The sequence below is a fragment of the Carassius carassius genome, chromosome 39, assembly GCF_963082965.1.
Source record: "Carassius carassius chromosome 39, fCarCar2.1, whole genome shotgun sequence".
Taxonomy (NCBI): domain Eukaryota; kingdom Metazoa; phylum Chordata; class Actinopteri; order Cypriniformes; family Cyprinidae; genus Carassius; species Carassius carassius.
In genome coordinates, this window is record NC_081793.1 from 13,517,029 (window position 1) to 13,543,926 (window position 26,898).

General features: G+C 39.3%; 2 protein-coding genes across 3 annotated transcripts; both read right to left on the reverse strand.

The window, feature by feature from the left end:
- Positions 1–7,769: 7,769 nt before the first annotated feature.
- Positions 7,770–11,577, reverse strand: foxj1b (forkhead box J1b). Its single transcript, XM_059530771.1, has 3 exons — positions 11,282–11,577; positions 10,565–11,151; positions 7,770–9,333 (listed from the first exon to the last, which is right to left on the reverse strand). Exons 2-3 carry the CDS (start codon positions 11,117–11,119, stop codon positions 8,533–8,535), a joined length of 1,356 nt encoding a protein of 451 aa, XP_059386754.1. The 5' UTR covers positions 11,120–11,151; positions 11,282–11,577; the 3' UTR covers positions 7,770–8,532.
- Positions 11,578–12,585: 1,008 nt separating this feature from the next.
- LOC132121417 (probable E3 ubiquitin-protein ligase MGRN1) lies at positions 12,586–26,774 on the reverse strand. Of its 2 annotated transcripts, XM_059530774.1 has the most exons (17): positions 25,964–26,774; positions 25,540–25,658; positions 25,362–25,450; positions 25,087–25,233; positions 24,629–24,746; positions 24,416–24,482; positions 24,272–24,315; positions 19,317–19,364; positions 18,599–18,667; positions 18,294–18,453; positions 17,020–17,132; positions 16,273–16,475; positions 16,075–16,189; positions 15,186–15,231; positions 14,805–14,921; positions 13,775–13,817; positions 12,586–13,452 (listed from the first exon to the last, which is right to left on the reverse strand). In XM_059530774.1, exons 1-16 carry the CDS (start codon positions 26,049–26,051, stop codon positions 13,780–13,782), a joined length of 1,581 nt encoding a protein of 526 aa, XP_059386757.1. In that variant the 5' UTR covers positions 26,052–26,774; the 3' UTR covers positions 12,586–13,452; positions 13,775–13,779. The 2 variants fall into 2 exon arrangements, with proteins under 2 accessions (XP_059386757.1, XP_059386755.1); XM_059530772.1 differs by lacking the exon at positions 13,775–13,817.
- Between the last annotated feature and the right edge of the window lie 124 nt (positions 26,775–26,898).

The following is a 26,898-nucleotide window of genomic DNA, read 5'->3' on the forward strand; positions in this document are numbered from 1 at the left end:
AAATTAAAAATTAAAAAATGTATGTCAGACAGGGAGGGTTGTAACACTATTTCCTCATTTACTTTTACTGATTTTATTTATTTATGTTTTAATACCATATCAGCATCAATGGCTACATTCATTGCAATATTAATATAATTTCAATACATTATTGTACTTTTACTGATTAAAAACACATTTTTAAGTGATGAACAATTAGAGATTAAAAAGCAAACACACTACTGTTTTTTTCATTTATGTATTTCCCAATTAATTTTATTTTATAATAAAATGCTGTTTGAGAACAAAATGGATTCTGTTTACCTTTTATATTAAATAAAATGCTTAAAATAAAATGGGCGTGTAGTTAGGCAATTATAATAATAATTTTGAAAATGACTTTAATTTCAAGTAGATAATGTAGGAACATTATATAAAACTTTGAGATAAACAGTTTTTAAAAACACCACCAAATGACAGACATTGACACAAAAAAGCGTTACAACTTTCCTGGTCAAAAAGCTACACAACAATAACAGCACTCAATTAGCTGGACTCGAAGGAGCCACAATACATTGTGGGCTTTAGCTCTGAGCCAAGTGTCAAGTTCAAGCTCATTTAAGCTTCTGAACACCTCATCTCGGCACCGAGCCCGTACACGTAATGCATGGGTCGGTCATCAATTATGAAGAAGAGAAGCGACACGTTCGACAGAGGTGTCGGAGACTGAGGCTCATATTTCCCCATGTGGAGTCATGCTTATGCAATCAGGTGCTATTTCTCTCAGTGATTTAGTGTGAGTGCTAAAGCAAATGAGATTTGCTCCCGGCCCACTCGCCCAGACAGTGTAGGAGGAGAGAGTTTGAACAGGGCCAAACCAGCAGGCAGGTGACGGAGACGAGATCATTGCAGTATGTGATTAAGAAGAAGCAATGACATGCAGCTGGCTTTAATGAGAATGGGATGAGAGCAGTTAAAATGTGCTACATACGAGAGCGCACGAGTTAGCACAGCTAATCATATAAGATACAGATAAAACAAAGAAAGGGCTGGAAATGACTGGACCATGCTAACAGACAAAGGCGTAATGGAACACTAGTCAATAACCTGATATAGCTGTAGAAACTAGTTCTCCTAAAAATAAAACTCAATATTTATTCACGCTTGTCATTTCAAACACTCATAACTTTATTCCGAAAACAAGAAATTACTTGGGTCAATTATATGACACACATTTTTTTCTGTCCCATCTATCCCATAACTCTTCTCTGATGAGCTTAATTTAAATTTCTGTATTAATTCCATATGATATGAAAAAATCCTCATTAATATTATTAAATGAAAAGGTGTCTGAAAGTCTAAGGATGAGCATATACTGATGCAGCAGTATTTTGGATGCAGCCATGCAGGAAAGAAAAAAAGAAAGAAAGAAAGAAAGAAAAAAAGAAAGAAAGAAAGAAAGAAAGATTCTATCACGGTGAGGAGCAGACCCTGACAGCATGTCAAGTTATAAAAATAAAATATCAGGTTTAATATTTTAATAACAAGGTAAGGTAAATGTCATGTGGTGAGAATCCATGATACTTTATTTTTCAACCAATATTTTTGTTTATTTTTAATGAGTATGTTTCTCACATTCTGTGGTGTTTTTCTGAGGTCCACTTTCAATGTATGGAAAAGAGCAGTACAAACATTCTTCAAAACATCTCCTTTTGTGTTCCACAGAAAAAAAGGTCAAATGTCGTTTGGAATGACATAGAGGATGATTAATTTTCATTTATAAGTGATCTAAGTGATACGGCACTAATTCACAGTTCTATATCTTCAAACTAGAGACACAAAATATCTCCATATAACTCCATATAAATGGAGTCTGAGCGAGCTGGATAGGTGGTAAAAGATTCAGAGAATGGCACTGCATTTGTTTTCTCTCTTTGCTGACTGGCAAGGGGCAGCAGTGTGTGTGGCCGGGCTCCAGGGCACTGCCTCTGGTTCGGGGCGTCCCGACACTATGACCTCTGGCTGCTCTCTCTCGCTCAGCCACAGAGATCTAAGAAACCCCTGAGGAATGCTTTTCACCAGCCACCCTGCCAACCCGTCCTGGGCCTGCACCATGCTTTATAGCAACCCACAAAGGATATGGATAAGAAATGAAAGGAGCAGGCAGGAGTGACATTTAGGAGGACTGTGTTGACTAATTCTGCATTCCAATCACGGCTGTGGCTCGTACCCAGCGAGCCATATTTTTGGTACGCTGCATTTGGGAAATGCTCTTTCTGTCTTCTGCATGAGTTTTAGCACAGTTAAGATAAATCGATACAATTAATCATTTCATATGACCTCCACAGCCAATAAGCAGTGAAATCTCACCACAACATTTTAGAGGGAAATATGACATATGTCTTCATAATGTAATCGCATCAGGCATTGATCAGTGATTATTTCTCCCTTGTTAAATTCTCACTGAGTAAGTTAAATCTACATATTTATCATATCTGTATACTGACATATTTAGGAGACAAAATAATGCTATTCAATATCTCCATGAAAGGCGGCCTCTGAATGGGCTCTTCACCCCTGCTGAAGTGTCCCCTAATAGCATCTCCTTTCATTTAGAATGCATAGAAGTTTATTGCGACTTGTGTCTATTTTGGGTTTCCTCGCAATCAATAAAATTAGCACAGCAAGAAAATAAACCTGGCAATTGTAGTAGCGATGTAGGCAACAAAACTGGGCTGTTTCCAATAAAATCATGATTGAAAGTACATCTGATTGTAAAATGGTACATTTTTAACATAATATTCGCTAGATCAGTAGTGATTCTTAACTGGTTTTGCAGCTTGATGTGAAGACCGAACACAGCATCTTTATTTGAAAATGTATTAATTAACAAGCAGAATTAAAAAGCAAAATAGCATAAAAATGTTGGTCAAATAGAAGTTCAGAATAATTACGATTTAATTTATTTATTTTTTTAAAAAGTCTTTTATGCTCTGCAAGCCATTATTTGATCAGGTTTATAGTAAAATATTTATTTTAACTTGTAGTAAAATTTCACAATATTACTTTTTTAATGTATTTTTGATCAAATAAATCCAGCCTTGGTTAAGCATATGAGGCTTATAAAAAAAAAATGTATATATATATATATATATATATATATATATAGTTTACTTTATTCCAAATTATTTATTATTTAGGCTTTTAGCAGAGCTTTAAAATAAGTATTTGCATCTTGCATTCTAATGCGAATCTTATAACTTTGAACGATATTTTCTAAATCGATATAGTGTATAGAAAGCTTCGTAAAGATGTTTTTACAATCATGATGACAACATTATGTTGGTTTTTATGATGTAGTGTGCTCAAGTACATGAAAGACACGTTAAATTGCCACATTATCATTGATGCAGATCTGTCAAAAAATATTATCGAACAAACTGCTCTGTAGTTCAGTGAGATAAGAGTCATTTTATTACCTTTGCCCTTTAACCTGCTTCTGTTGGTAACCACTGGCCAATCCAGCCTGGAATGAAAGGGTTTGTTTAGTTAAGTAAAGCTTAAAATAAGATTAGCCATAACGACTCACAATCACTATGGGGCTTTTTGTATTCCAACTGTTCATTGGCTACATCTGTGACTTATGAAAAGGCAGCGGTATTAACAAAAAAAATGTCCCTGCAAGCTTTGAATGTATGAAAGGAATTCACGAAGAAGCTCATGATACCTTCACGTCAAGTCAAATGTATTTGTACAGCACTTTTCACAATAAAGAAAGCAGCTTTTCAGAAAATAACGATGTTAATATCCTAATGTTTTCTAGTCTCATTTAATAGACAGAGCTAGGTGAAAATATACTCAACTTTTTGCAAAGATACAACCAATTAAGCAGTTAAGTTATATAGCCCTTATGTGATTATACTGTATGTGTGTGTGACTTATATATCCAAACTCATATAAAAAGTCTTCAGTGTGAGAAAGACGGTAGAATGTTAGGTAATATTAGGTAGGTAATATTTTCTCTTTTCTGAAAGGTAGACAAAATGAAACAAATGTTTCTTTCCTACTACATTTAGCCAAATCAAGAACTATTATAACATGATGATTTTATTTGTATTTGTTTATACTTTATCCTGCTGAATTCGCCAAATTATCTGATATTTAAAGAGGTTTATTGAAGTCTATGATAATATTTTATTTTTTGCATGTTTAACTGCTTGTTTATTGAACCACACAACTTTGTTTTGGTAGCCAACAGACATACTGTAACTTTTTTTTCTCTAAGAAATAATAACAAAAGATTATGCCAAATTACTTAAACTTGCAAAAGCTTTTTTAATCTTAAAAGGGTCATATGATGTTGCTAAAAAGAACATTATTCTGTGTATTTGCTGTAATGAAATGTGTTTATGCAGTTTAAGGTTAAAAAAAACCATTATTTTCCACATAGTGTACATTATTGTTTCTCCTCTATGCTCCGCCTTTCTGAAACGTGTCATTTTTTTCACAAGGCTCATCGGTCTGAAAAGGAGGTGTGCTTTAATTGGCCAGCTATCTAGTACGTTGTGATTGGCCGAATGCCTCAAACATGTGACGGAAATGTTAAGCCCCTTACTATACTGTGTCTCGGTCAGGGGACGCAGTATAGTAAGGGCTGTGTCCCGGTCAGAACACTGGTGCAACAAGACAAAAACAATAAAACCCATTACAAACGAGTCATTTGTTGCAACAAGTGGGGAAATAATTACGGATTATTATGACTTATACTGTTTTTACTCATCGCGTTGGATTGTGTAGCGTGAACATAAAACCATGTCTGCATTTGTGAAGAAATGACAAACAATAAGCTACTCTAAACCAGCGGTTCTCAATTCCAGTCCTCACGTCCCCCAGCTCCGCATATTTTGCAAGTCTCTTTTTGTTATCACACCTGAATTAGATAATCAGCTCATTAGAAGTGAGCTCCGTGCATGAACTGTGTTCCCACTGACATGGTCCCTATACAGTGTTCTTTAATCCCCATTCCCTGAGCAGGGGAAATCTGTTGGAAGTTTACCTCACTTTGGAACATTCATTCATGGATTTGTGCTGCACAGCGTCTTCACACACAGTCAAGTGTGACATCATATACCTCTGTAAATAAATACAAATTTAAATTCACGTTTTGCACACGTCAATGCACTTTGAATGGAACATATACAGTAGCTATGTTCGCTTCGAACTGGAATCATGGTATCCTGTGATGTCCACTTCACAAGGCACGTCTGTTTGAATACAACAAATGTCTGAAGCCAAAAGAAAAACATACAACTGTGCAAAGCAGGGGGCCCATGACGGCGTTATGCAAATCTTCCCACATCGTGATGTAGACATGTGGGGGCGTGTTTAAATGAGACGTTTTAGAGGGGTGTGGTTGACTCTTAACTTTTATAAAGAATATCTCTTTGGATTTGAGACTTCAGGGTCTGCAACTTAACAGATCTTCTTTATGCACCAAAAGCTTGTAACACTCCACAGAGAAAGGAAAACTTGAAATCGCATCATATGACCCCTTTAATGCAGTATTTATTGAGGCTTCTTTTCCCTTTATGGTGATGTCAGGACAGAACAGGAATTTTTGGCCTCCATAATCAAATTCAAATTTAAAGGGATAGTTCACCCAAAATGAAAATTACCTCATAATTTACTCACCCTCAATGCATCCTAGGTGTATATGACTTTCTTCTTTCAGACAAATACAATCAAAGTTATAGCAAAAAATGTCCTGGCTCTTCCAAGCTTTTTAATGGCAGTGATTTTTTGATATTCAATACCCCAACAAAAGTCTAATATACTGTGCCAATCCATCATAAAATGTATCCCACGTGGCTCTGGGTAGTTAATAAAGGCATCCTGAAGTGAATTGATGCCTTTTTGTAAGAAAAATATCCATATTTAAAATTTTACAAATACATACACGAGAGAGTTACATTCCAGCGGCTGGCACAGCGTAACTCTAATTGTATTTGACTGAAAGAAGAAAGTCATATACACCTAAGATCATAGATATGCATACATACCAGAATAGTATTTGTGTCATTTTGTGTGTCATTTAATTAATTGCTGAATAAATTAATAGATCAAACAAACAAAACAAAAAAAAGTGCCATGTCATTGACCAAAACATAAATTTGATATAATCCAGCCAAATGATTCTCTAGTATGTTTCAGGGTGAAAATACACATATTGAGTGCTGACACCAGCGTTTTGCTGACTTTTCCAGCAGAATGGCTGACACATCTCACAAAACACCTGTAATCAGGGGCTGCCAGCGGTGCACAGGGGACATAAAGCAGTGTGGAGATGCCCCGCCGTGACAGCCGTCCTTGTTCAAGCTGACAGGTCTGTATACGGGACCAGAGCGGTGACAGCACCCATGTAAATACAGGCAGGAATCTCTGCCTCCGGGGAGATAATGTTATCTCCCGCGTCAAGGAGTTCTCCCATCCCTCCTCCACAAAAACCCATCCCCTGAGAAGCATAAGGCATCTCGCTCCCACACCTCCCCTCTCACCCTGCCTACACCACAGTCCTGGCACTAAGTCACCTCTGTCATGTCCGCAGAGACTCGAAGTGTGCTTTTGTGGTGAAAACAGAATTCGTGAACTGCAGAGGTTCACTTACTGGTCACTGAATGTATGTGTATGAATATATGCCCTTGCCATGACCATGGCATTGTGGGGCATAGCTAGTTGGGATTACCATTCCTGCTTTACCTTGATGTTCAAGGAATGTGAATTACTCCACAGATTCAGAAGGGTCTCTACACATGACCTCCAACAGAAGGAGGCAGAGCCGATGAAATTGACTAATCCTCCCTTTCCTTTTTTCTTTTTCATTAAAAAGAGATTTTAAGTGTGAAAGTATTATTTTTTGCCTCAAATGCAGTGGATTTTCACAGATATTTAAGTCAGCTGGATTATTCAAGGTGGGAGGCACAGCAAGGAAATTTACTTGACAGAAAATAAAACACAAGTAACTAAAATGAGCATTTCTTGCCTATTTTGTCTTTGACTGCTCCATCTGAATGCCTTCCATTGTTTAAAACAAAGATGGCCATCCAAAATCAAGGAACAATGCACACTATAATACATACTATAAACCATACCAAAGACTTCTGAATACCCTTAAAGTGACTTTGACTAAACCATTGTCAATGTATAGGACCAGCCTATATGCCAGTGATTGTCAATTTAGACATGCTTGACACTCTTTAAGGAGAAATGCAGGCCCATCTGGGCATGATTTTACTGTATCAACTATGTCAATCAAACACTCTGACAATAAATCATGATAGCCTTGTGACAAGATTAATTCCCGTTTAAGGTGTGGTATGAAGGAGAGATTTGTGTTTGTTATTTTTTTGCGACATGCTTAGGAGGAACTGAAATGGGCAGAACAATCAAAATACAGCTTTTGTATCCAGCTAGCAAGTCAATGGGACTTTATTAGAAAATCTTTGCCTTGAAACTGATCAGCTAAATTCTAGAGAACACACATTTTTAGTACGTGAAGTACTTACTGAGGTGTGTGCACTTTTGAATGTAGACTAAAAAAAGTTTCGGTGTTTATAAAAAACTGATCAAAATCTGAATTATTAATATAAGTACCACAATGGCCATAAATAGTTAAACATATAACATTAGCTTATTCTCATAATGGCAAACAAAGGATGTTGTTCACTAACTTGTATGTGGAATTTTGAGGAAAAATTTTTTTTTTGTTTTTTGAAAAACACAAAAATTCTATGGAAACAAATCAAAGCTATCAACTGAAAAAGGTTGTAAAGATTGAACTTTTTATTCCAAGTACAGCATCTATTTTATTTCACGTTGCATGTTTTAGTCCATTTCTCAAAGAATCGATACAAGTACACTTCTAGAAGTCATTGCCTTGTAAGACTGCCACCCACAATTCATGCTAAATCTGAGACTAATGCATTACATTTTGAAATGTAGGAGAGCACTTGTGGGACACTTTGCACTCTCAAAGATTATCATAAAAGGGAGAAAATAAATTATGAGTCTAGATCACTGGGCAACAAACTGAGCTTATGTTTCAAAGTGCTTGTGCTGGGTTATTTTGTCTCTGGAAATGATTTTGCGAAGCACTTTGGCTTGTTGCATCCCTTTTCTCTCAAATATGTGATTTTTATATATTTTTAGTTTTTGTTAGAATTATATAAAGCATGGCATTGCCTAAAATATCAAGTAAACTAAAATGGATATATTAGACTGATTAATCTATAAGGAACAAAATGTCAATATCCTAAATAACTACGTTTGTCCCACAACATTTATTCATTTTAAGAAATTTTCCATTAAAAAAAAAAAAATCAAGAATTCAAAGATCAAGAGTGATTATAAATGAATCAGTATATGCTCTTACAAAATGCAAAAGAAGTACAAAGAATAATTACATATAACCTCTCACGTTCTTCATGCTAATGTAGCAAAACAAAAGTCAATAGGTCTTCAGACGAGCAAAGACAGTGCATATGTATTCAGACATGTTCACAGATATGACTCTGCTCTTTCCCAGAGTTGCATCTCTGAGAAGAATCCCTCACAAAGCCCATAGCCATGATCCAAGGTAAGTGGGATGGCTTGGACTTCCTCTTTAATCTCCCAAGGGTGCTGCTGATGCTGGTGAAACTGATCTGTGAACATTCCCTCGTAATATTGCGGATGGACCTGTACCTGCTGGTGGTGTTGTTGGTGAAAGTCCTCCATGTTGCATCCCATCATGCCGTTCGCCTCTAGGTAAGCACAAGCCTGTTCGTCCTCATTGCTGTAGCCAGGCCCGTGCTGGATCTGTGAAGATAGCTCCATCTCGCATCCCAGCGAGCTCAGTGCTGTGTTGATATCCAAATCCTCAAAAGTGCTGTCATTCCCACTTAGCACATCGTCAAAAACAGATGCCAGGTCAAAATCTCCTCTCAGTATGTCTGAAGTTTTGATGTCTGTGGTTAACAGAGGGCTCTTGGAGACTCTGGCCAGCTTGCTGCCTCGTTTGGGGAAGACTTGCTTGCGTTTGTTTCCCGGGACAGGACTTTGGAAGTGGACCATTCCCATTTGTTGGCCAGTCTGACTGCACTGAGAGCCGTATGAAGACCTGGGAGAGGATAACATTTTGCTCTGTCTTTGGGTATTGAAGTTTGTGGCAGGCATTCGCCGCCGTTTGAAAACGCCATTGACAAACATGTCAGCATACTGTGGGTCGATTTGCCAAAAGCCTCCCTTTCCTGGCTCATCTTTCTGCCTGGGCACTTTCATGAAGCACTTGTTCAGGGACAAGTTATGGCGGATTGAATTCTAAAAGAAAAGAAGAAAAATCTGTTTATTTACGATTTAACAATAACAATTTTTTTTAATTTAAATTGAAAAAAAAAGATAATTTAACTGAACTGTTTGAATACATAGCCTAATTTTGGATAGAGTGTAGAATATAAATGCGATAACTTTTAGTGACCGAAGAAGACAGCATGCATAAAGGTCCCTATAAAATCCCAGTGTGCAACAGGTAGAGGTGTCCTGTTTCATTGGCTCACTGTGTGTGTGACAGAGACAAATGGGGGAAGGGAATGAGTACAGAAGATGAAACGTGGGGAATAAGGCAGAAGCTATCTAGTAATGCAGCGCTTCTAGTTTCACATGATCAGTGGATCCCTTAAGGATCCCTCATTACGGAAGGAGGACTTAGGAAACCTAGTGCTCTTGGGTATAGTGGTCTCAGCTTCCATCATCAGTCACCCTGACTTATCTATAGATGAGTGCACAGGACTGTTTTGGTAGTGCTGTATCAACAAACACCAATTAATAGTGTCAATTTTTACTCACCAATGATTGACTCTTCAGAAAAAACAGAAACAAAATCGAAGTGAAATATTCGATTACCAAACAAATGACTGAAATGGTTCTTTATAGTGAGAATCTTAAATATACAGAGCTACAAGTGTATTGTGAGTGCAGAACTACTGACTCTTATGAACCGGTTCCTTTCAGTGAATCAGAAACAAAAAGATATTTAAATGTAGTACGATTATAAAATGAATGACTCTTCTGAGTCGGTTCTTTTTTAGTGAATCAGAAACATACAGTCATACAAGTGGAGTCTGAATTAAAAACATGACTGTTTTTAGTGAATCATAAACCTTGAAATTTAATGAATTGAGCAGCAAGTTATTATTTTTACGTTTGATTCAAAAGGTTTAAAAAGACTTCTTAGAAGAAATGCAATAACTTTTTTTATATCTGGTCTGGAAAATTGCAATTGAAAAATAATCTGCAGTTATCTTGTTTAGCAAGAGACTGAATAAAATAATTTTAACCAAAATAATTATATTTCTTTTCCCCCCACAAAAGTACTAAAAGAATCGTTAAAAGAACCGTTAAGAAACCTGAATGTTAAGAGGACTCGTATAATGGTAGGTGCACCTGTTTCACAAAAAAAAAAACTTTCTCTGTTTTAAAAATCTAAAGATACTGCATTTCAATGCAGAAAAAAATCATTAAGTGGTTCTCAAAGATAAACTGGTGAAGTTACCTGCCAACTTGGCTCCGCGTATCTGTAGTAGCAGTAATTCTCCGTGATCCAGCTGTATATTGCTGACAGAGTGATTTTGGTTTTGTTGCTAGCTTGCATTGCCATGCAAATCAGAGTGGCATATGAATATGGTGGCTTCACATGGCGGTTTGTTTTATAGTCTATTTCCTCAGACGGATTTGTTTGCGCCGTTATGTAGAGCCCTGCTTGCTGGGGCGCGTATGAATTCGTCAAACTGCTGCAGGACGTCGTGGGATTTCCAGGTGTTTGTGGCATCCCTGTGGCGGCGGTATCTCCAGCAGGTGGGCTGGAGGGCGAGTCAGTGCCCCCCTGCTGGTTTTTGTTGTAGAAGAGGTGTTGAGGATGGCAGCCGGAGCTGGGAGTCCGCTCAGGATTGGCACTGAGGATGGAGAAGTTCTGCAGCCAGTGCAGACTGGTGAGACTGTCGTCAAAGTGAACAGAGCCGCTGACATTGTCCTGATCCTCCGGATGGAGCATCATCCATTTCTCTTTGAATTTATTCGCTATCTCGGGACTCACTAACACTGGCATCATGGGCACGATTTAGTGTTTTTGAAGAAACAGATCTGTAAAACAGACAGCGTTGCTTGAAATTTCAAAAATTAACAGTTAATAAAAATGGAACAGTGTGTATTTTGTAAGCGTATAATCCATCACAATGTTGGGCAAACGAAATCCCTCAAATCAAATGCCTACCTGCGAAATGAAAACACGCCAAGGACCTTTCGGTTTGACCCGTAACGGTGAATATCTCTCCGTCCGTTAGATTCAGCCCGTTCGCCTCAGTGCAACAAGTGCAGCGAATCCACAAAATTAGACATGTCCTGACATCGACTGTGTAAAAGTATCATTCCATTCCTGTCTTTAAGAAAGCCATGTAGAAACACATTTACGTTTTCGCAAGCGAGTGAATACGAGAGAAATGAGCTGTAGGCTTTGCACACTGCCGTTTTGCCTGTTTCTTAATAGCCCTTTAAATGTTGACGCTCTCTGATTGGCTGAGAGCTCCAGAGTTCAACATGTCATTGTCCCTCGCGAGGAGTGCTTTCAACCACACATCCGCGCAAAATATGACAGGTGCTCATTTTTTTGCAATTATAGCAATTTATTAAATGATTAATTAATTATTTTTTAAACCTCGTGAACTGACACATATTTCCTAATTTAAGTGAAGCCCATAAACTGATACATTAATATGTTTTGCGTTTTATTTATTTATTAATATTATTATTATTATTATTATTATCAGCATCGTTATCATTTTTTTTTAATTCTTTCTCGACATCAATTTTACTTTTTACGATGCTTCATCATGTCTGGAGTGAGTCGTTAAAATGTCGTTGGTAATAAACGAGGCGCGCGCGCCAAGAGTTTAAGAAAGGCGCACAAATGAAAAGAGTGAAGTGCAATAATAAAAGGAGCGCGCCACTCATCCCGCCGGAGGAGACCTCTGTTCTCTCGTCACACAGTCAGAGCAGTGGCTTAAACACCGCATTGTCCAACAAATAGCCGTTAGGCTCATTAAAACCTTTTAAAGTTGGGCTCTGTATTTTGATGAAGTATTTCAGGTGATAGGAGAAACTACAGCCTAAACTACAGCCGTTTCGTCTAATAAATGCGTGAACGTATTTATAAAACAGTGAATACACTGCCACCATCTGGCTAAATGTTTTTCACACTACAATATGCTCAGATGATGTCTGTCTGTCTTGTCTCATATATTCCAATCCTGTGGAATTTTCAGCAGCCATTATTTGAGTCTTCAGAGTCACGAAATGATCGGTTTACATTAGAAATTGTTCTAACACGCTAATTTGGTGCTCAGTTATGAAAACAGTTTTACTAAATATGTTTGTGGAAAATGTATTTTAGGATTCTTTGATGGATACAAAGTTCAATTTTATATTTAGTTTATTTATTAGGGTTTATGTCAGAACATAAGGATCATCAATAATTTAATATAATTTATGACTTAAAATAAATAACCACAGTAACTCATATTTGTGTACAACACTTTATGATAAAACGATTTGACTACATACAAATATACATCACTTTTAAAGGTGCCTGACATATAGAAGCAGCAGTGAATTCACTAAAAAGCATCAGATATGTCACTGTAAATGATGGCAGATCCCTCTATAAACTATTTATTAAAGCTTCAAAAAGTGCTACAGCTTCCCACTTTGTATGTTTCAACATGAAGGGACAGCCACACAGTACTATAAGGCACAAAACAAAATAATAAGATACAGACATAGAGGATTACTTCAGCTGGAAAACTGATTATACTATGCGTCCGTATCATATTGCAATCTGATGCACTTAGTGATATATATATATATATATATATATATATATATTTTTTTTTTTTTTTTTTAATTCTAACAAGTACACAGTCATAAATCACCATGAAGCTGCAGACATCAAAGAGATTGGGTATCCATTAAAAGATTTTGAATCATTCAGAATTTCTGAACTCTCACAGCAAAAGCTATAAGCGTCTTATAAATAATGATTCTTTTTAAAGTTTTCTTAAAGGTAGTGTGTTAGGTTTCTGCAAAGTGTTTATACTACACAGTGAAATGTCTAGGACTCTTTAATACACAATTTTGATTGTTCTACTCAAGAAGTAATTGTCTTAATTGAGACAGGGTAGCATCCATGAACAATAGTGTGCTGGAATGGGAATAGTGTGATTTGCGTAGTAGAGATTGAAACAGCGGGTTGATGAAACTGGCATAACAGGGGCGTTTATGAAGTGAGCCGCTCGTCTTCCATGCGCAGGGTGCTGGGGAGGCAGAGCAGGGGCTGACTGGAGCTGCTGGTGCTCTGACTCTTCAGGCTTTCTATGGACTCCGATGACCCTGAGGAAGGGTGAATATAGGTGAAGTGAGAATGGAGGAGAATATTCACTTGATATTTCTCAAGATCTCTTGATTAAAAAGGGCTTATGGTTACAGTTAGTAGTTCAGGCCAGCTGGGCTTACATTTGAATTTTCTTTAATTACAACAGTTTTTCATCTATCATGGTGATATAGTATGAAAAGGTGTGTCAAAACTTGTGGTAATATAATTGTGTTTGCATGTGACTTAGAAATAACTATTATGAACTGACTCAACTGACTGAAAATGGAAAACTAGTAAAAAAAAAAAAAGAGTGAAATATTCATGACATTGGTGACCTACCAGAGTCAACATTCCTCTACAGCAGTGGACCATGACTCAGACGCTATGTGTGTTAACAGCAAGCAGAGTTAGAGTAAGAAAGAGAGAGGGTTAGGAGACAGTACAGCATTAGACATGCTTCAGACACACAGAACCAGCATGGAAGCTCATTTCTGCCACATAAGGAGGAAAAAATATCCTGCTTTGGTAAATTATAAATCAAAATTATGGGATTTTATGTCATTAAGATTAAAAGATGAAATTGATATGAACCCAAATCATTTTTTAGTCATACTGATCTAGTATTTTATAAATTTGACTTACAATAATGACTTAGTATCTCATAATTTCGACTGTTTATGTGGTGAAAATGGACTAAAGCACAATATATATTCTTCTTAGTTAAATGTAAAATAAAAATTCAAAGCATTTTATTATGAAATTTAACAGACTGATTTAATTACTAGTTACATTTCAATACTATAATAATAAACTATTAATTTCTTATTCAAAATACTAATCCTGTGTACTGTTTTGAAATTATAATTACAAAACTTGTAAAATAAAAAAACATTTAATCAAATCACATTTTTATCTCGAACACATTTTCAAGAATTTATTTAAAAATAAAATTATCTAATAGAATTGATCAAATTATTCAATAATTTAATTTTATATTTGCAGAATTGTTTTATTCTAGTGTGTATAAAGCATATAAAATACACTAAGAGAACAGTAAAAATGCTTTTACAGACTGAAATATATATATATATATTTAAAGAGAAGCTTTCCTGGTAGAACTGCTGAGCAAAGGAAGCATCAATAACAGAGAAAGTTCACACAGCACAGCATCAGTTCTGCCTGAAAACATGCCGAAAAATTAGATTTTTTTCAACTTTGCTCTTTTGCATTTTCTCAAAGTCAACAGAACAAAGGTTTATCAGGGTGTAAAAGACACCCTATCTTTGAAAAAGGACACAAAGGAACTATTTAGTCAGAGTTAATGGGGGTGTCAGGATTGTGAGGCATTGAGTGTATGTTAGCGGCTCACCAGGCAGGGCCAGATCCGCTGAGGGGTCAGTTTCTGTCCGGCTCAGGCTGCTGCGCTCACTGTGGCAGTCCTGTAGGATTTCACTCACAGACACACTCAGCGATCTGCTCTCTGAACCTGCCAACATGACATGATTAACATGGTTGTTCTCCATCACTGGTACACAGCAGCATCACAACCAAAGCCTGAGAGGATGGAAGTCATTCTATATATATATATATATATATATATATATATATATATATATATATATATATATATATATATATATATATATATATATATATATATATAAATAGTATGGCCACACTATTTGAAGACTTGCAGCATTTACATAAAATGCTTTATTTTAATGCTGATTTGCACATCAAGTTTGCAAACCTGAATTTGGGAAGCCCGGTTTGGTGGACACACCCTCTACTGTGGCCTGTTGGGAAATAAATTAGGATGAGCTGTTTTCTTATTTATATTTTTATTTTTTTCAGGTTGTGGAAAATGATAAGCAGTGTAGGTTGTTTGCTAGTTTGCATTTCTTTATCAGTCGTGTGGAACCAGGTAAAACCCACAGAACTATGCAAACTAATTCATGGAATTACACAGTCAGCTCATCCGTGCCATGAGTCACACACAAACATAATGATCGTTTACAGGAAATAAATTTGTTAATAAAACTAAAAACTATTCTACAGTTTTTATGCCACAAACAAGAACAAGAGTATGAAAACTTCTCGTTAAACAGTAGTTTCTGCTTGCTTTTAAGTACACTATTAAAATAAAGCCATCTGCTCACTGGGTTACACTTTATTTTAAAGTGACGTTGTTATAGAGTACAGTAATTACACAGTACCGACCAAGTCATATTAATGCACTATTACTCTACTAAATCATGTACTATGGGGCAGAGCTTCTCAACTCTGGCCCTCAAGGTCCACTTTCCCGCAGAGTTCAGCTCCAACCCTGATCAGACACACCTTAACAAGCTAATGAAGGTGTTCAGGTTTACTAGAAAGCTACAGATAGGTGAGTTTGATCAAGATTAAAGCTAAACTCTGCAGGAAAGTGGACCTCGAGGGCCAGAGTTGAGAACCCCATCTATAAAGTTAAGGTTTAGTGTAGGGTTAATTGCTTGTAATTATGCATAATTAACTATTTTTACTATAGTAAGTACTTGTAATGTGTAACAATACCTTAAAATAAAGTGTTACCCATTACAAGGCTTGTCAGTGGGCATCATTTCACAAGTACAGAGAAGAAATTGAGAGTGGCTGACCTCAGTGGGACTGAGACTACAGGGCAGAACAGACTGAGGCTGGCCATCAGAGAGCTCCAACATCTTCTCCTCATCTTCCTCCTCCTGTATGGGGGATGAGGAAGAATGTGTAGACCTGGAAGCATAACACATATCACTAGGAAAAAACTACATTTTTTGAGCATTTTCAGAGCGAGTATTTTGACAATACGGACTTACCTATCTGGTGACTTGCTACCTTTGCCCTTCATCGATGTGGTTTCTGCACTCTGCTGCCGCCCAGTCAGGTTAAGAGGATCCCCAGAAAACTGGATCTCCTCATAGAGAGGTGCAGATGGGATTGAAGGGGACATGGGTTGCACCCCATTCAGGGCTTCCAGCAGTGAGATAGGCTCATAGCCAGGAGGAATGTTGTCTGCATTCTGAGATTTAAAAAATGGATATATCAAACAATCTTTAAAAAAAGATCTGCAAAAAAATGAATAAACTGTTTTTAACAAGAAATGTTTCTTGAGCACCAAATCAGCATATACTATATTTTGAATATGCTATATTTCTCTCTCTCTCTCTCTCTCTCTCTCTCTCTATATATATATATATATATATATATATATATATATATATATATATATATTATTTTTAATTGTAATATTTCAGAACATTACTGTTTAATTGTATTTTGGAACAAAGAAATGCATACATGATGAGAAGAGAATACTTAAAAAAAAAAATACATAAATACATTCAAAATCTAAATCTTAAAAAAAGATTGTCATTGAATGTTTGAAATGAGTAATGGTTATACGCCACTGTAAACCTGAAATAGCATTCATAACTGTACTGGAGTGAAATGCGAAACATGATTCCACTGGACAAAATCAATACTACTGTAGCAACACAGTGGAAAAGGATCCATGATGTGTTAATAATCTGGAGGAAAGGATGAAATATGAGTGTGAACTTTACCGAATGCTCAGTATGGTCAGAGCTCTGGGACAACACTGGGCTAAAGGACACTGGTGAGAGAGTGGCAGCTGTTTTCTTCCTCACAGCTCGAATCTGGAGCAGGGCTCTGAATGCTGGGGCAGTGAGAGGAGAAGAAAAGGTCAGGTGGGGTAAAGGGATACAAACAAGTGCAGTGTGCATAAACAAACACAGGTGCTGCATCTTCACATTGCAGCTTAAAAGTAACCAGATTCATTTGGCTACTAAAAAGGGGGTAAATATTTGCACAGCTGGTCTTCCTGTTGAAGCAAAATCAGTGCACATTCTTTCAGTGAAGAAGTTCTATAGGGCAGAAACACTTTATGCAAGTACACTAAAGCGTGGGCAACTCACCGCAGTCCTGCTGTATATAGTTTCTTATTAGCATGCTTCTCCTTCAAGGTATAGTTTACCCAAAAATGAAAATTTGCTGAGAATTTACTCATTGGCACACAAGATGTAGATAAGTTTACTTTTCCATCAAAACAGATTTGGAGAAAATTTGAATTAGATAATTTGCTCACAATGGGCTTTTCTAAAAAATGTATCATTAAGATGTTTAAACTGTCACTTCTGGTCAAAATAACAGTCCATAATCCATAATAATGTTTTCTCCAGTGAAAAATCCATCCGCTGTTGTAATTCCCTATCAAAATGCACCAACATTCATCTTAATGATGAATTTATTACAAACTCTCATTCTGACGGCACCCAATCACTGCAGAGAATCTATTGGTGAGCAAGTGATGTAATGGTCCATTTCTCCAAATCTGTTCCGATGAACAAACAAACTCATCTAAATTTCAGTTCATTTTCAGCCAATGTTCATTTTTGGGTGAACTGAACTGAATTTTTGGGTGAACCTATGACGCATCAAGGAAATGTGTTTTTTTTATTACAATATATCCACTGAAAATGCCTTGATGTCTTACAGTATTTCACAGATGGGAAGAAAATCTAAATCAAATAATCCTTTGTACATGACATCCCCAGCAGATGGCACTGTTCAACAGTCACATGATCTGTACGGCACTAGGGAATATTCATCACTAAGAACAATAAAATATAATAACAGAGGGGCAAGGGGTTAAAGCACGATGGTAAATCAGTACATATTAGATTTAAAAAATGATCCCTCAGCCTTTTATCTTTATGGCCATACCCACTTTAAAGGTTCGGCTCATTTAGCGGAACAAATCTGAATAATAATGGAGGAACAATACAGGAAGCTCAGGCGTTGATTAATGAGTACTTACGCAGTCTGCAGATTGGGCAGTTGTTGGCCTGGTAACGCAGTGTGTCAGCACAGGCATTGCACAGACACAGGTGCCTGCAAGGGAGAATGAGTGTGTCACGCAGGTCCGATAAACAAACCACACACTCGCTGCTGTTGTCACTGTTCTCATCCTCTGTGGACTGAAGAGAGAAGACAAAACAAAACACTGTAAAACAGTACGTGAAATCAGAGACAGAAAAAGGCAGGATGGATATTGTATTACCAGTTGTGTGTGTCATATCTCGTTTGCCCTAAATTCTCTGGCATACTAGTGACATGATTTACCTTTGTCTCCTGATTGTTCCGGTTTTCAATGCCGTAAATCTCTTGCAGAAGATAGCTCACACGGTCCACCTAAAGGATGAGCATGTGATACGTAAATGAGGATTACTGGCATGAGAAACATCACAGCACAGATCAAAACACTCATTATCTTTTTCATGAAGATACACGGCCTGATTACTGCTTCCACACATGTGCAGTGGATAAGTGTGCATGAGTGTGGATGGATCAAAGCTTTCAATCTGTCCATTTAATGAGGGATCCAATTAAGAAACAAAATCACAGATATACAGGAACATGAGATTATTCTTTTGCTTCAAGCAGGGCTTCTACAGACATACGAACAAGTTACATTTAAGAACTTTTTAATACCACCTTTTATAAAATTTAAGACCTAAACCTGTAATGGATATACACATTATATTACATATAGAATATTTAATGTGATTAACGTAAAAAGAAAAAAAAATATCATCACTGCAATAAATTATATTTATTACTAAGATATACAGTGAACTTTTCAAATCAGAAGATATCCCCACTAAAGATTTAACATTCCGAGTGTTCTATCAGCTTTTACATCTGAATATTTGAATTTACCTTTACAAGGGGATATTTTACAAATGCATAAATAATGTCTTGATATATTATAAAATGTTGAACACTGATATTTTGAATACTGATACTCTGACATGAAATAAAGAGACACAAAAATACTTACAATCTGCTTCTGTTTCAAAGGTTTCACGGAGAAACTGCCATCAACATGCTGTAAGTGAGGGAATATATAAAGCATTACTATTATAAAAACAACAGAACAAGCTGATAAGGTAAAGATTTTAGTGCATCGAGAATGTGAGAGATCAAATATACACTTGTATTTTATTGGAAAATAGCCATTGAAGAAACCTGTCTGAATTTCCATACTTAACATTAGCAATGCTTGGAAAAAAAATATGTTTCATGTCTTACTTATTTTCCTATATTCATTAAACACAACATTCAACATTATATCAGTAAAGTTAATAAAATTAAATAAAAGCTATTTTTTAAATAATTAAAAACAGTCATGTATAGATCCTATATCAATTAAAACAGATACATGCATTACTACGACCAGGTGCTAAAGGCTTTGGCGGACTCCATCTGCACAGCGATCCAGCTCAGCAAGACCCAGGTAGCCCCCAAACAGACAATCACCTTCATTAGAGCTGGGCAGAAGGAACAATTCCACCGGCCTAGCTCTACGGGGGGGCTCCTCTCCACTGCTCGTGATTGGCAGCTTCAGGTTGACCTTGGAAGGCAGCTTAAGTTCCCAGGCAACATCACAGCCACTTCTCTCCGCCCAGACATGGTGCTAACATCTGAGTCTACTAAGCAAGTGGTTATCCTGGAACTAACTGTCCCCTGGGAAGACCGTGGAGCAACATGCCACTTGGACACAAGCCGGGGACTGATCACCCCCGGCTGGGTCGCCCGGGTGAGGGTGTATGAAGATTAAAGACCCGAAACACCCTATGACCTCGGGTTTTTCACTGATGACGTGTCCAAGTAGCACCAGAAGGTGTATTCAAACTCTAACCCATCTGGAACAGCCAGTGACCTCCAGGAAAGTCTGGATGACATCCACGAATAGAGTGGCGACGGCTGGAAAGACAGCAGACAGCTCGGAAAGACGGCAACCGGGGCAGGGAGGGCTAGCCCCCCGACCTGCAGCTCCTGAGAGGGAGCACCCACAACAAGCTACGAAGAACCCCACAGAAATATACCCCCAGGGATACCCGAGAGGGGGGGAGAATGAGCATCCCAATCAGACGGAATTACCGGTAACGACCCAAGCAAATGGACAATGGAATACGAGCGCAGTCTGTATTTGCGGCAAGGTCTGCAAAAACCTGAAGGGCCTGAAGATCCACCAGGCAAAGGTGGCCTGCCTCAGGAGGGATCAAGTGAAGCTACGCTCAGGTACGGCAGCTGGGGCAGCAGTTACTGTCACGCCGGCAGCTGAACCTGGTGAGACGGAGGAGGAGCCGGGTCCGGAATCTCCCCACAGTACCCGGAACCTCCAAGCCACACAAATCCCCCCACCAAGCAGGAAATCGGAACACCGCAGGGTGAAATGGCCTGCCGCAAACAATAAGGAGTGGCTTAAGCTGGACGAGGATGTAGACAAGTGCCTGGAATCCATCTCAAAGGGCAGTGTCGACCAGAAGCTCCAGACCATGTGTACCATCATAATGAACATGGGAGCAGAGCGGTTTGGTGTCGAGGAAAGAAGAGGAGATAGGAATCCAGCGAAGCTCAACCGGCGAGAAGCCAAGATCAGTCAGCTGAGACAAGAACTAAAATCCCTGAGACGTCAGTTCAAGATGGCTAAGGAAGAAGAAAGGACTGCCTTGTCAGAACTCACAAACATCATAAGGAAGAGACTCATCTCACTGAGGAGAGCGGAACGGCACAGAAGGAAGGGCAAGGAAAGGGCTCGGAAACGTAGTGCTTTCATTGGCAATCCCTTCAGCTTTATCAAGAAACTACTGGGCCAGAAGCGAAGTGGCCACCTCGCTTGCCCGGTAGAGGAGATCGACAACCATCTCCACGCCACTTTTAGTGACACCTTGAGGGACCATGACCTTGAACCTTGCAGGGATTTGGTGGTGCCACCTGAACCAGGGACCCAATTCGACACCGCTGAACCCACGCTGAAAGAAGTGGAAGAAACCGTTAGAGCGGCAAGATCCAGCTCCGCTCCCGGTCCCAGCGGGGTCCCCTATAAGGTCTACAAGCAGTGCCCGAAGCTCCTCAGACGTCTTTGGAAGATCCTGAAGGTGATCTGGCGGAGAGGGAAAGTCGCTGCGCAATGGAGGTACGCTGAGGGAGTCTGGATCCCGAAGGAGGAGGGCTCTTGCAACATTGATCAGTTTCGCATCATCTCGCTGCTCAGTGTTGAAAGCAAGATCTTTTTCAAAATCGTGTCCCAACGTCTGACAGACTTCCTCCTGAAGAACACCTACATTGACACCTCAGTCCAGAAGGGAGGAGTCCCAGGAGTACCTGGATGTCTGGAGCACACAGGGGTGGTGACACAGCTGATCCGGGAGGCTAAGGAGAGCAAAGGAGATCTGGCAACTCTCTGGCTTGACCTGGTTAATGCCTACGGGTCTATTCCACACAAGCTCGTTGAAACCGCACTGGTAAGACACCATGTTCCTGTGAAGATCCGCAACCTCATCATGGACTATTACAACAACTTCAGCGCCCGAGTCTCTTCAGGCCAAGTAACATCCTCCTGGCACCAACTTGAAAAGGGGATAATCACTGGCTGCACAATCTCTGTATCTCTCTTCTCACTGGCCATGAATATGATTGTCAAGTCGGCCGAGGTGGAATGCAGAGGGCCCAAGTCAAAATCTGGGACCCGTCAGCCCCCCATAAGAGCCTTCATGGACGACTTAACAGTGATGACAACATCTGTTCCAGGGTGCAGGTGGCTCCTCCAGGGGCTTGAACGGCTCATCTCCTGGGCAAGGATGAGCTTCAAGCCTGCTAAGTCCAGGTCTCTGGTCCTAAAGAAGGGTAAAGTGTCCGACCGTTTCCGCTTTGCCCTGGGAGAGACCATGATTCCATCAGTGACTGAAAAACCAGTCAAGAGCTTGGGGAAGTTCTTTGATAGCTCCCTGAAGGACTCAGCTGCCATAAAACAAACCAAGTGCGACCTGACTACCTGGCTCACAGCGATTGACAGATCTGGCCTCCCCGGAAAATTCAAAACCTGGATCTACCAGCACGGAGTCTTGCCAAGAATACTCTGGCCCCTGTTAGTCTACAAGGTACCAACATCAACAGTCGAGGTTCTAGAGAAGTCTATCAGCCAGTTCCTCAGAAAATGGCTGGGGCTCCCTCGGTCCTTGAGCAGCATTGCCCTTTACGGCCATTTTACCAAGCTGCATCTTCCTTTGAGTGGACTATCAGAGGAGTTCAAAGTCACCCGCTCCAGAGAGGTATTGATGTACAGGGACTCCAGAGACACAAAAGTCGCAGCAGCAGGAATCCTCGTGAAGACCGGGAGAAAGTGGCAGGCGCAAGAAGCCATCACTAAAGCTGAGGCACGACTAAGGCACAAAACGCTGGTGGGCTCCGTGGCAATGGGACGAGCAGGTCTTGGTTGTTTTCCCAAGCCACGTTACGATCTGGCTCATGGAAAAGAGAGGCGCAGACTGATTCAGGACGAGATACGAGCAGAGGTGGAGGAAGAACGTTACACCAAAATGGCCAGCATGTCCAAACAAGGAGCGTGGACCAGGTGGGAACATGCAGATCCACGCAGAATAACCTGGGCAGAGCTCTGGAAAGCAGAGCCATTTCGGATCAAGTTTCTTGTCCAATCCGTCTATGACGTCCTCCCAAGCCCAGCTAACCTGCACACCTGGGGCCTGGCAGACACTCCTGAGTGCAAGCTGTGCCAGAAGAGGGGCACACTGGAGCACATTTTGAGCAGCTGCTCAAGAGCGCTAGGGGAAGGGCGGTACCGCTGGCGCCACGACCAGGTGCTAAAGGCTTTGGCGGACTCCATCTGCACAGCGATCCAGCTCAGCAAGACCCAGGTAGCCCCCAAACAGACAATCACCTTCATTAGAGCTGGGCAGAAGGAACAATTCCACCGGCCTAGCTCTACGGGGGGGCTCCTCTCCACTGCTCATGATTGGCAGCTTCAGGTTGACCTTGGAAGGCAGCTTAAGTTCCCAGGCAACATCACAGCCACTTCTCTCCGCCCAGACGTGGTGCTAACATCTGAGTCTACTAAGCAAGTGGTTATCCTGGAACTAACTGTCCCCTGGGAAGACCGTATTGAAGAGGCCCACGAGCGCAAGAGGGCTAAGTACGCAGGGCTCAGCTCGGAGTGCCGGAACAATGGCTGGAAAACTCGCTGCGAGCCAGTCGAGGTCGGGTGCCGAGGCTTCGCTGGCCACTCACTGCTGCGAACCCTCAAACTCCTTGGAGTGAAAGGACTGCAATTGAAAAAAGCCACCGCAAACATCTTAGAGGCCGCAGAAAGGGCTTCTCGGTGGCTGTGGATCCGTAGGGGGGATCCGTGGAGCAACATGCCACTTGGACACAAGCCGGGGACTGATCACCCCCGGCTGGGTCGCCCGGGTGAGGGTGTATGAAGATTAAAGACCCGAAACACCCTATGACCTCGGGTTTTTCACTGATGACGTGTCCAAGTAGCACCAGAAGGTGTATTCAAACTCTCTTAAACATATCTTGATATATTAGTCTGATTATGCTGTGTTAATGAAAATGTATAAAACATCACAGGCTCTTCATGATGCTTTCTGTGGGAACTTTTGTTCTACGCAAGGCTAAATTATGTTAATTCGGTCTATTTTCATTTTCTAATTGGCTACAAAACAATTTCCAGGATTCCAGCTATTATTGACCAATGCATTTCTGACAATGACTTTAAAGAGCCTGAAAAAAAAAATGTAAATGTCCAATTCCACATTTCAGGTTTGCCATGATCATGTGAACCATGAATCTCAAACCATCCTGCCTCTATAAAATCCTGCCTGGTTAATGACTGACTCAACGTTATTCAGTCTTCCAAAACATGACCAAATGCTCACGAGCCTTCAGCTGACATTCTTGAGTGGAACACAAATCTAAAGAAATACACACCCTTTCAAAAGCCGCCAAGAGAACATGTGCATGTCCGGTGACATCTGTAAAAGAAAACACAATGTTTTGTGAGATAACAGTATTAAATGATATTATATAATTCTAACTGATTATATTTTTCATGTTCAAATATTTTTCACCAACCATCTCCATCATCCACTATTGCTTTGACCACCAAAGGGAAAACGCCTTTGTCCAGATCAAAGTTCAGCTACAGAAATATTTCAATGTTTAATTCTCAAAATACATGAAACCTAACTGTTAACAAAAGTTTTTTAAAAACATCACATCACATGACACTGATGCAAAGTCCCTAAGTCCCTAAGCGTCTAAAGAAACAATCTCAGGAAATCCCACCTCTTCAGGTTTCCATTTGGTGAAATCAATCTTGAAGGAAGGTAGAGAAAATTGCTGATTTATCCCTCCCTTATAATGGACCGTCTCAGACACCATTGAAGGGCTCTTGGGGCTGTATCTTTCAAAAGAAAATTGTAGTGATTATAACCAACACATCTCAACATACCAGAGGGTGTCAATTACTAATAATGTACAGTAAAACATAGTGACCATTGTAAAAGGGCTTAATCGTTTGTATATAGACCAAGTGCTAATTGTACCACTGTTTCCAAGGAATTAATTAAGTTGTTGTCTAGATGCCAGTGGGTTATGTTTCTTTGGAAACTTCTAATTATCATTGAACCTTTTTCCTCTATAAGAAATTAATTTAGTTACAAAAGTTTACACAACAAGCATATTGATTTAGCATCCTTCAACTGCAGAAACTTTAGCCAATGTACCACTCAGCGGAAGCTTACATTGCCATCCCATTGGCAAACTCCTCAAAGGCTTGACAGTACAATGTAATAGCCACTCTGGCATCAGTATCAAAGCAGAATTCAACACTGTAAAGGAGTCTAGGATCTCCTGTATCCTCCGGGGTGCTGTGAGAATCATCCTTATACCTGCAAAAAAATCAAAATACAAAAGTTGGTTCTCAAACATCCACACATTTATCTCTTATTTCAGCATATATTCTACAGTGTGGGGTCATCGGCAGCCCCCTCAAGCCATAACTATATTCAGAATATACTTGACAAGTCGTAATGAATCCTTCCTGATGTTCACCAAACTCCTCAGAGTCTTCACAGGCTCATGCGGCGCTGGGGTCACGTAGGGAAACTGTGGAGAACAGGGCAAAAAAACGAATGTTTAAGGATGACATAATGTGTCAAACTCTTGAAAGTTTTGAGCTCGTTTAATTTGGTCACCTGCACAGGTCTGTTGCCTAGGAAATTCAAATCCATATTTTCTCCAAACAGATATCCCTCTGGATGGGGCGTGTCAAACTTCTCTCCTCCCATGAAAAAATGGCTGGTGAAATAATTTCCTGCAATAAAGCCATTAGGGAGATTATTATCTGCGATGGATGTGTTCATTAGACAAAGTTGACACAGGATGATGTTTTAATGCATCCATGAGGACATCAAATTAGTATAGAATTTCTACATATTAAATCACTGCCAAAGTAAATGTAAAAAGCAGAATTAGACATTTTTTTTTAAATGGGAAGTAACAAATGTAAATATTGTGTGGCAATCCATGATTGACACCAAAAACGGTAAAAGTGCACACTGCATTAGACTTCATAATGAAGCTAACGTTTGTCAACACTATACTTTCGTGGCATTTTACCTGTTTTGGGAGGATATCTGTACGCCGAGTTGGCTTGAATATCGATATCTTCAACTCCAGCAATCCTCCTGCTCAGTATTGAACCCATGTTTAAGTGTAAATAGCTCCTGAAAACCGATATATGTGGATAAAGGAAGATTTGTTTGCACAGTTAGCTGGATACGGTTTGCTTCCTCCGCTATGGATAAATTCCCATCTCTGGCGACAACAAGAACTGCAAGAAACCAACTGTATCTGCGTTTGGGTTGTAGCTTTTGTGGAAAAAACAGTGACTTAAGTAAAACCCGTTAACTCAAAAGTAGACGTCAGATAAACGACTTTTTATCGGTGGATAAAATGAAAACAAAAACAAGACTATTGAAAAAGACTCTCTTCTGAGAAACCCATATTCTCGCGAGGCGCGATTTTCTGAGAGCAAAGGATATTGGGATATGTTGTACCAGTCTACCTTCCATCGTGCTCTCAGCTGACTTGGAAATAAGGCACACCTCAAAAGCTTAAAATGAAACCTTATGGATGACAATGAAATAATCATATATTGTTTATTGTCTGTCTGTCTGTGTATAAGATGTGATGCGTTTTTGTAGTTAAAGCATATCATTTTATCACGCGCAGGCACGCACTGTTATTAAAAGTAAAATCAATGTAAATGTTGTCGTCACATGCTACACTACAAAGAACTCCGCTAAAGTACATCGGGGGTCTTCTGTTATGATGCTAGTGATTCAATTGGTGTTGGAAGATTTGTTTACCATATTTGGGAAGGTTGTGGCATAGCTCGGATGGGAATTGGACGGCAGCGACCGTCATTCATAAATTCTGCCTACTAGAACTTAACAAACAAAGCGTTGCATGACGGGATGTGTAGTTTTGGTGTTTAAACGATCACCTTAAACACACACTCAGTCCTATCCTTGTCGTGTAGTTTATACATG

What these genes read in the sequence shown, in the direction of transcription:
- foxj1b (XM_059530771.1), bottom strand. Translation starts at nt 11,119, where the DNA reads ATGATGCCAGTGTTAGTGAGTCCCGAGATAGCGAATAAATTCAAAGAG. An exon ending in ACGCGGAGCCAAGTTGGCAG is followed by an intron (nt 9,334 to 10,564) that starts GTAACTTCACCA and finishes CTTTTCTTTTAG; the next exon opens with AATTCAATCCGCCATAACTT.
- LOC132121417 (XM_059530772.1), bottom strand. Translation starts at nt 26,051, where the DNA reads ATGGGTTCAATACTGAGCAGGAGGATTGCTGGAGTTGAAGATATCGAT. An exon ending in GATTCATTACGACTTGTCAA is followed by an intron (nt 25,234 to 25,361) that starts GTATATTCTGAA and finishes ATTTTTTTGCAG; the next exon opens with GTATAAGGATGATTCTCACA. An exon ending in CTGACCATACTGAGCATTCG is followed by an intron (nt 16,476 to 17,019) that starts GTAAAGTTCACA and finishes TTTAAATCTCAG; the next exon opens with AATGCAGACAACATTCCTCC.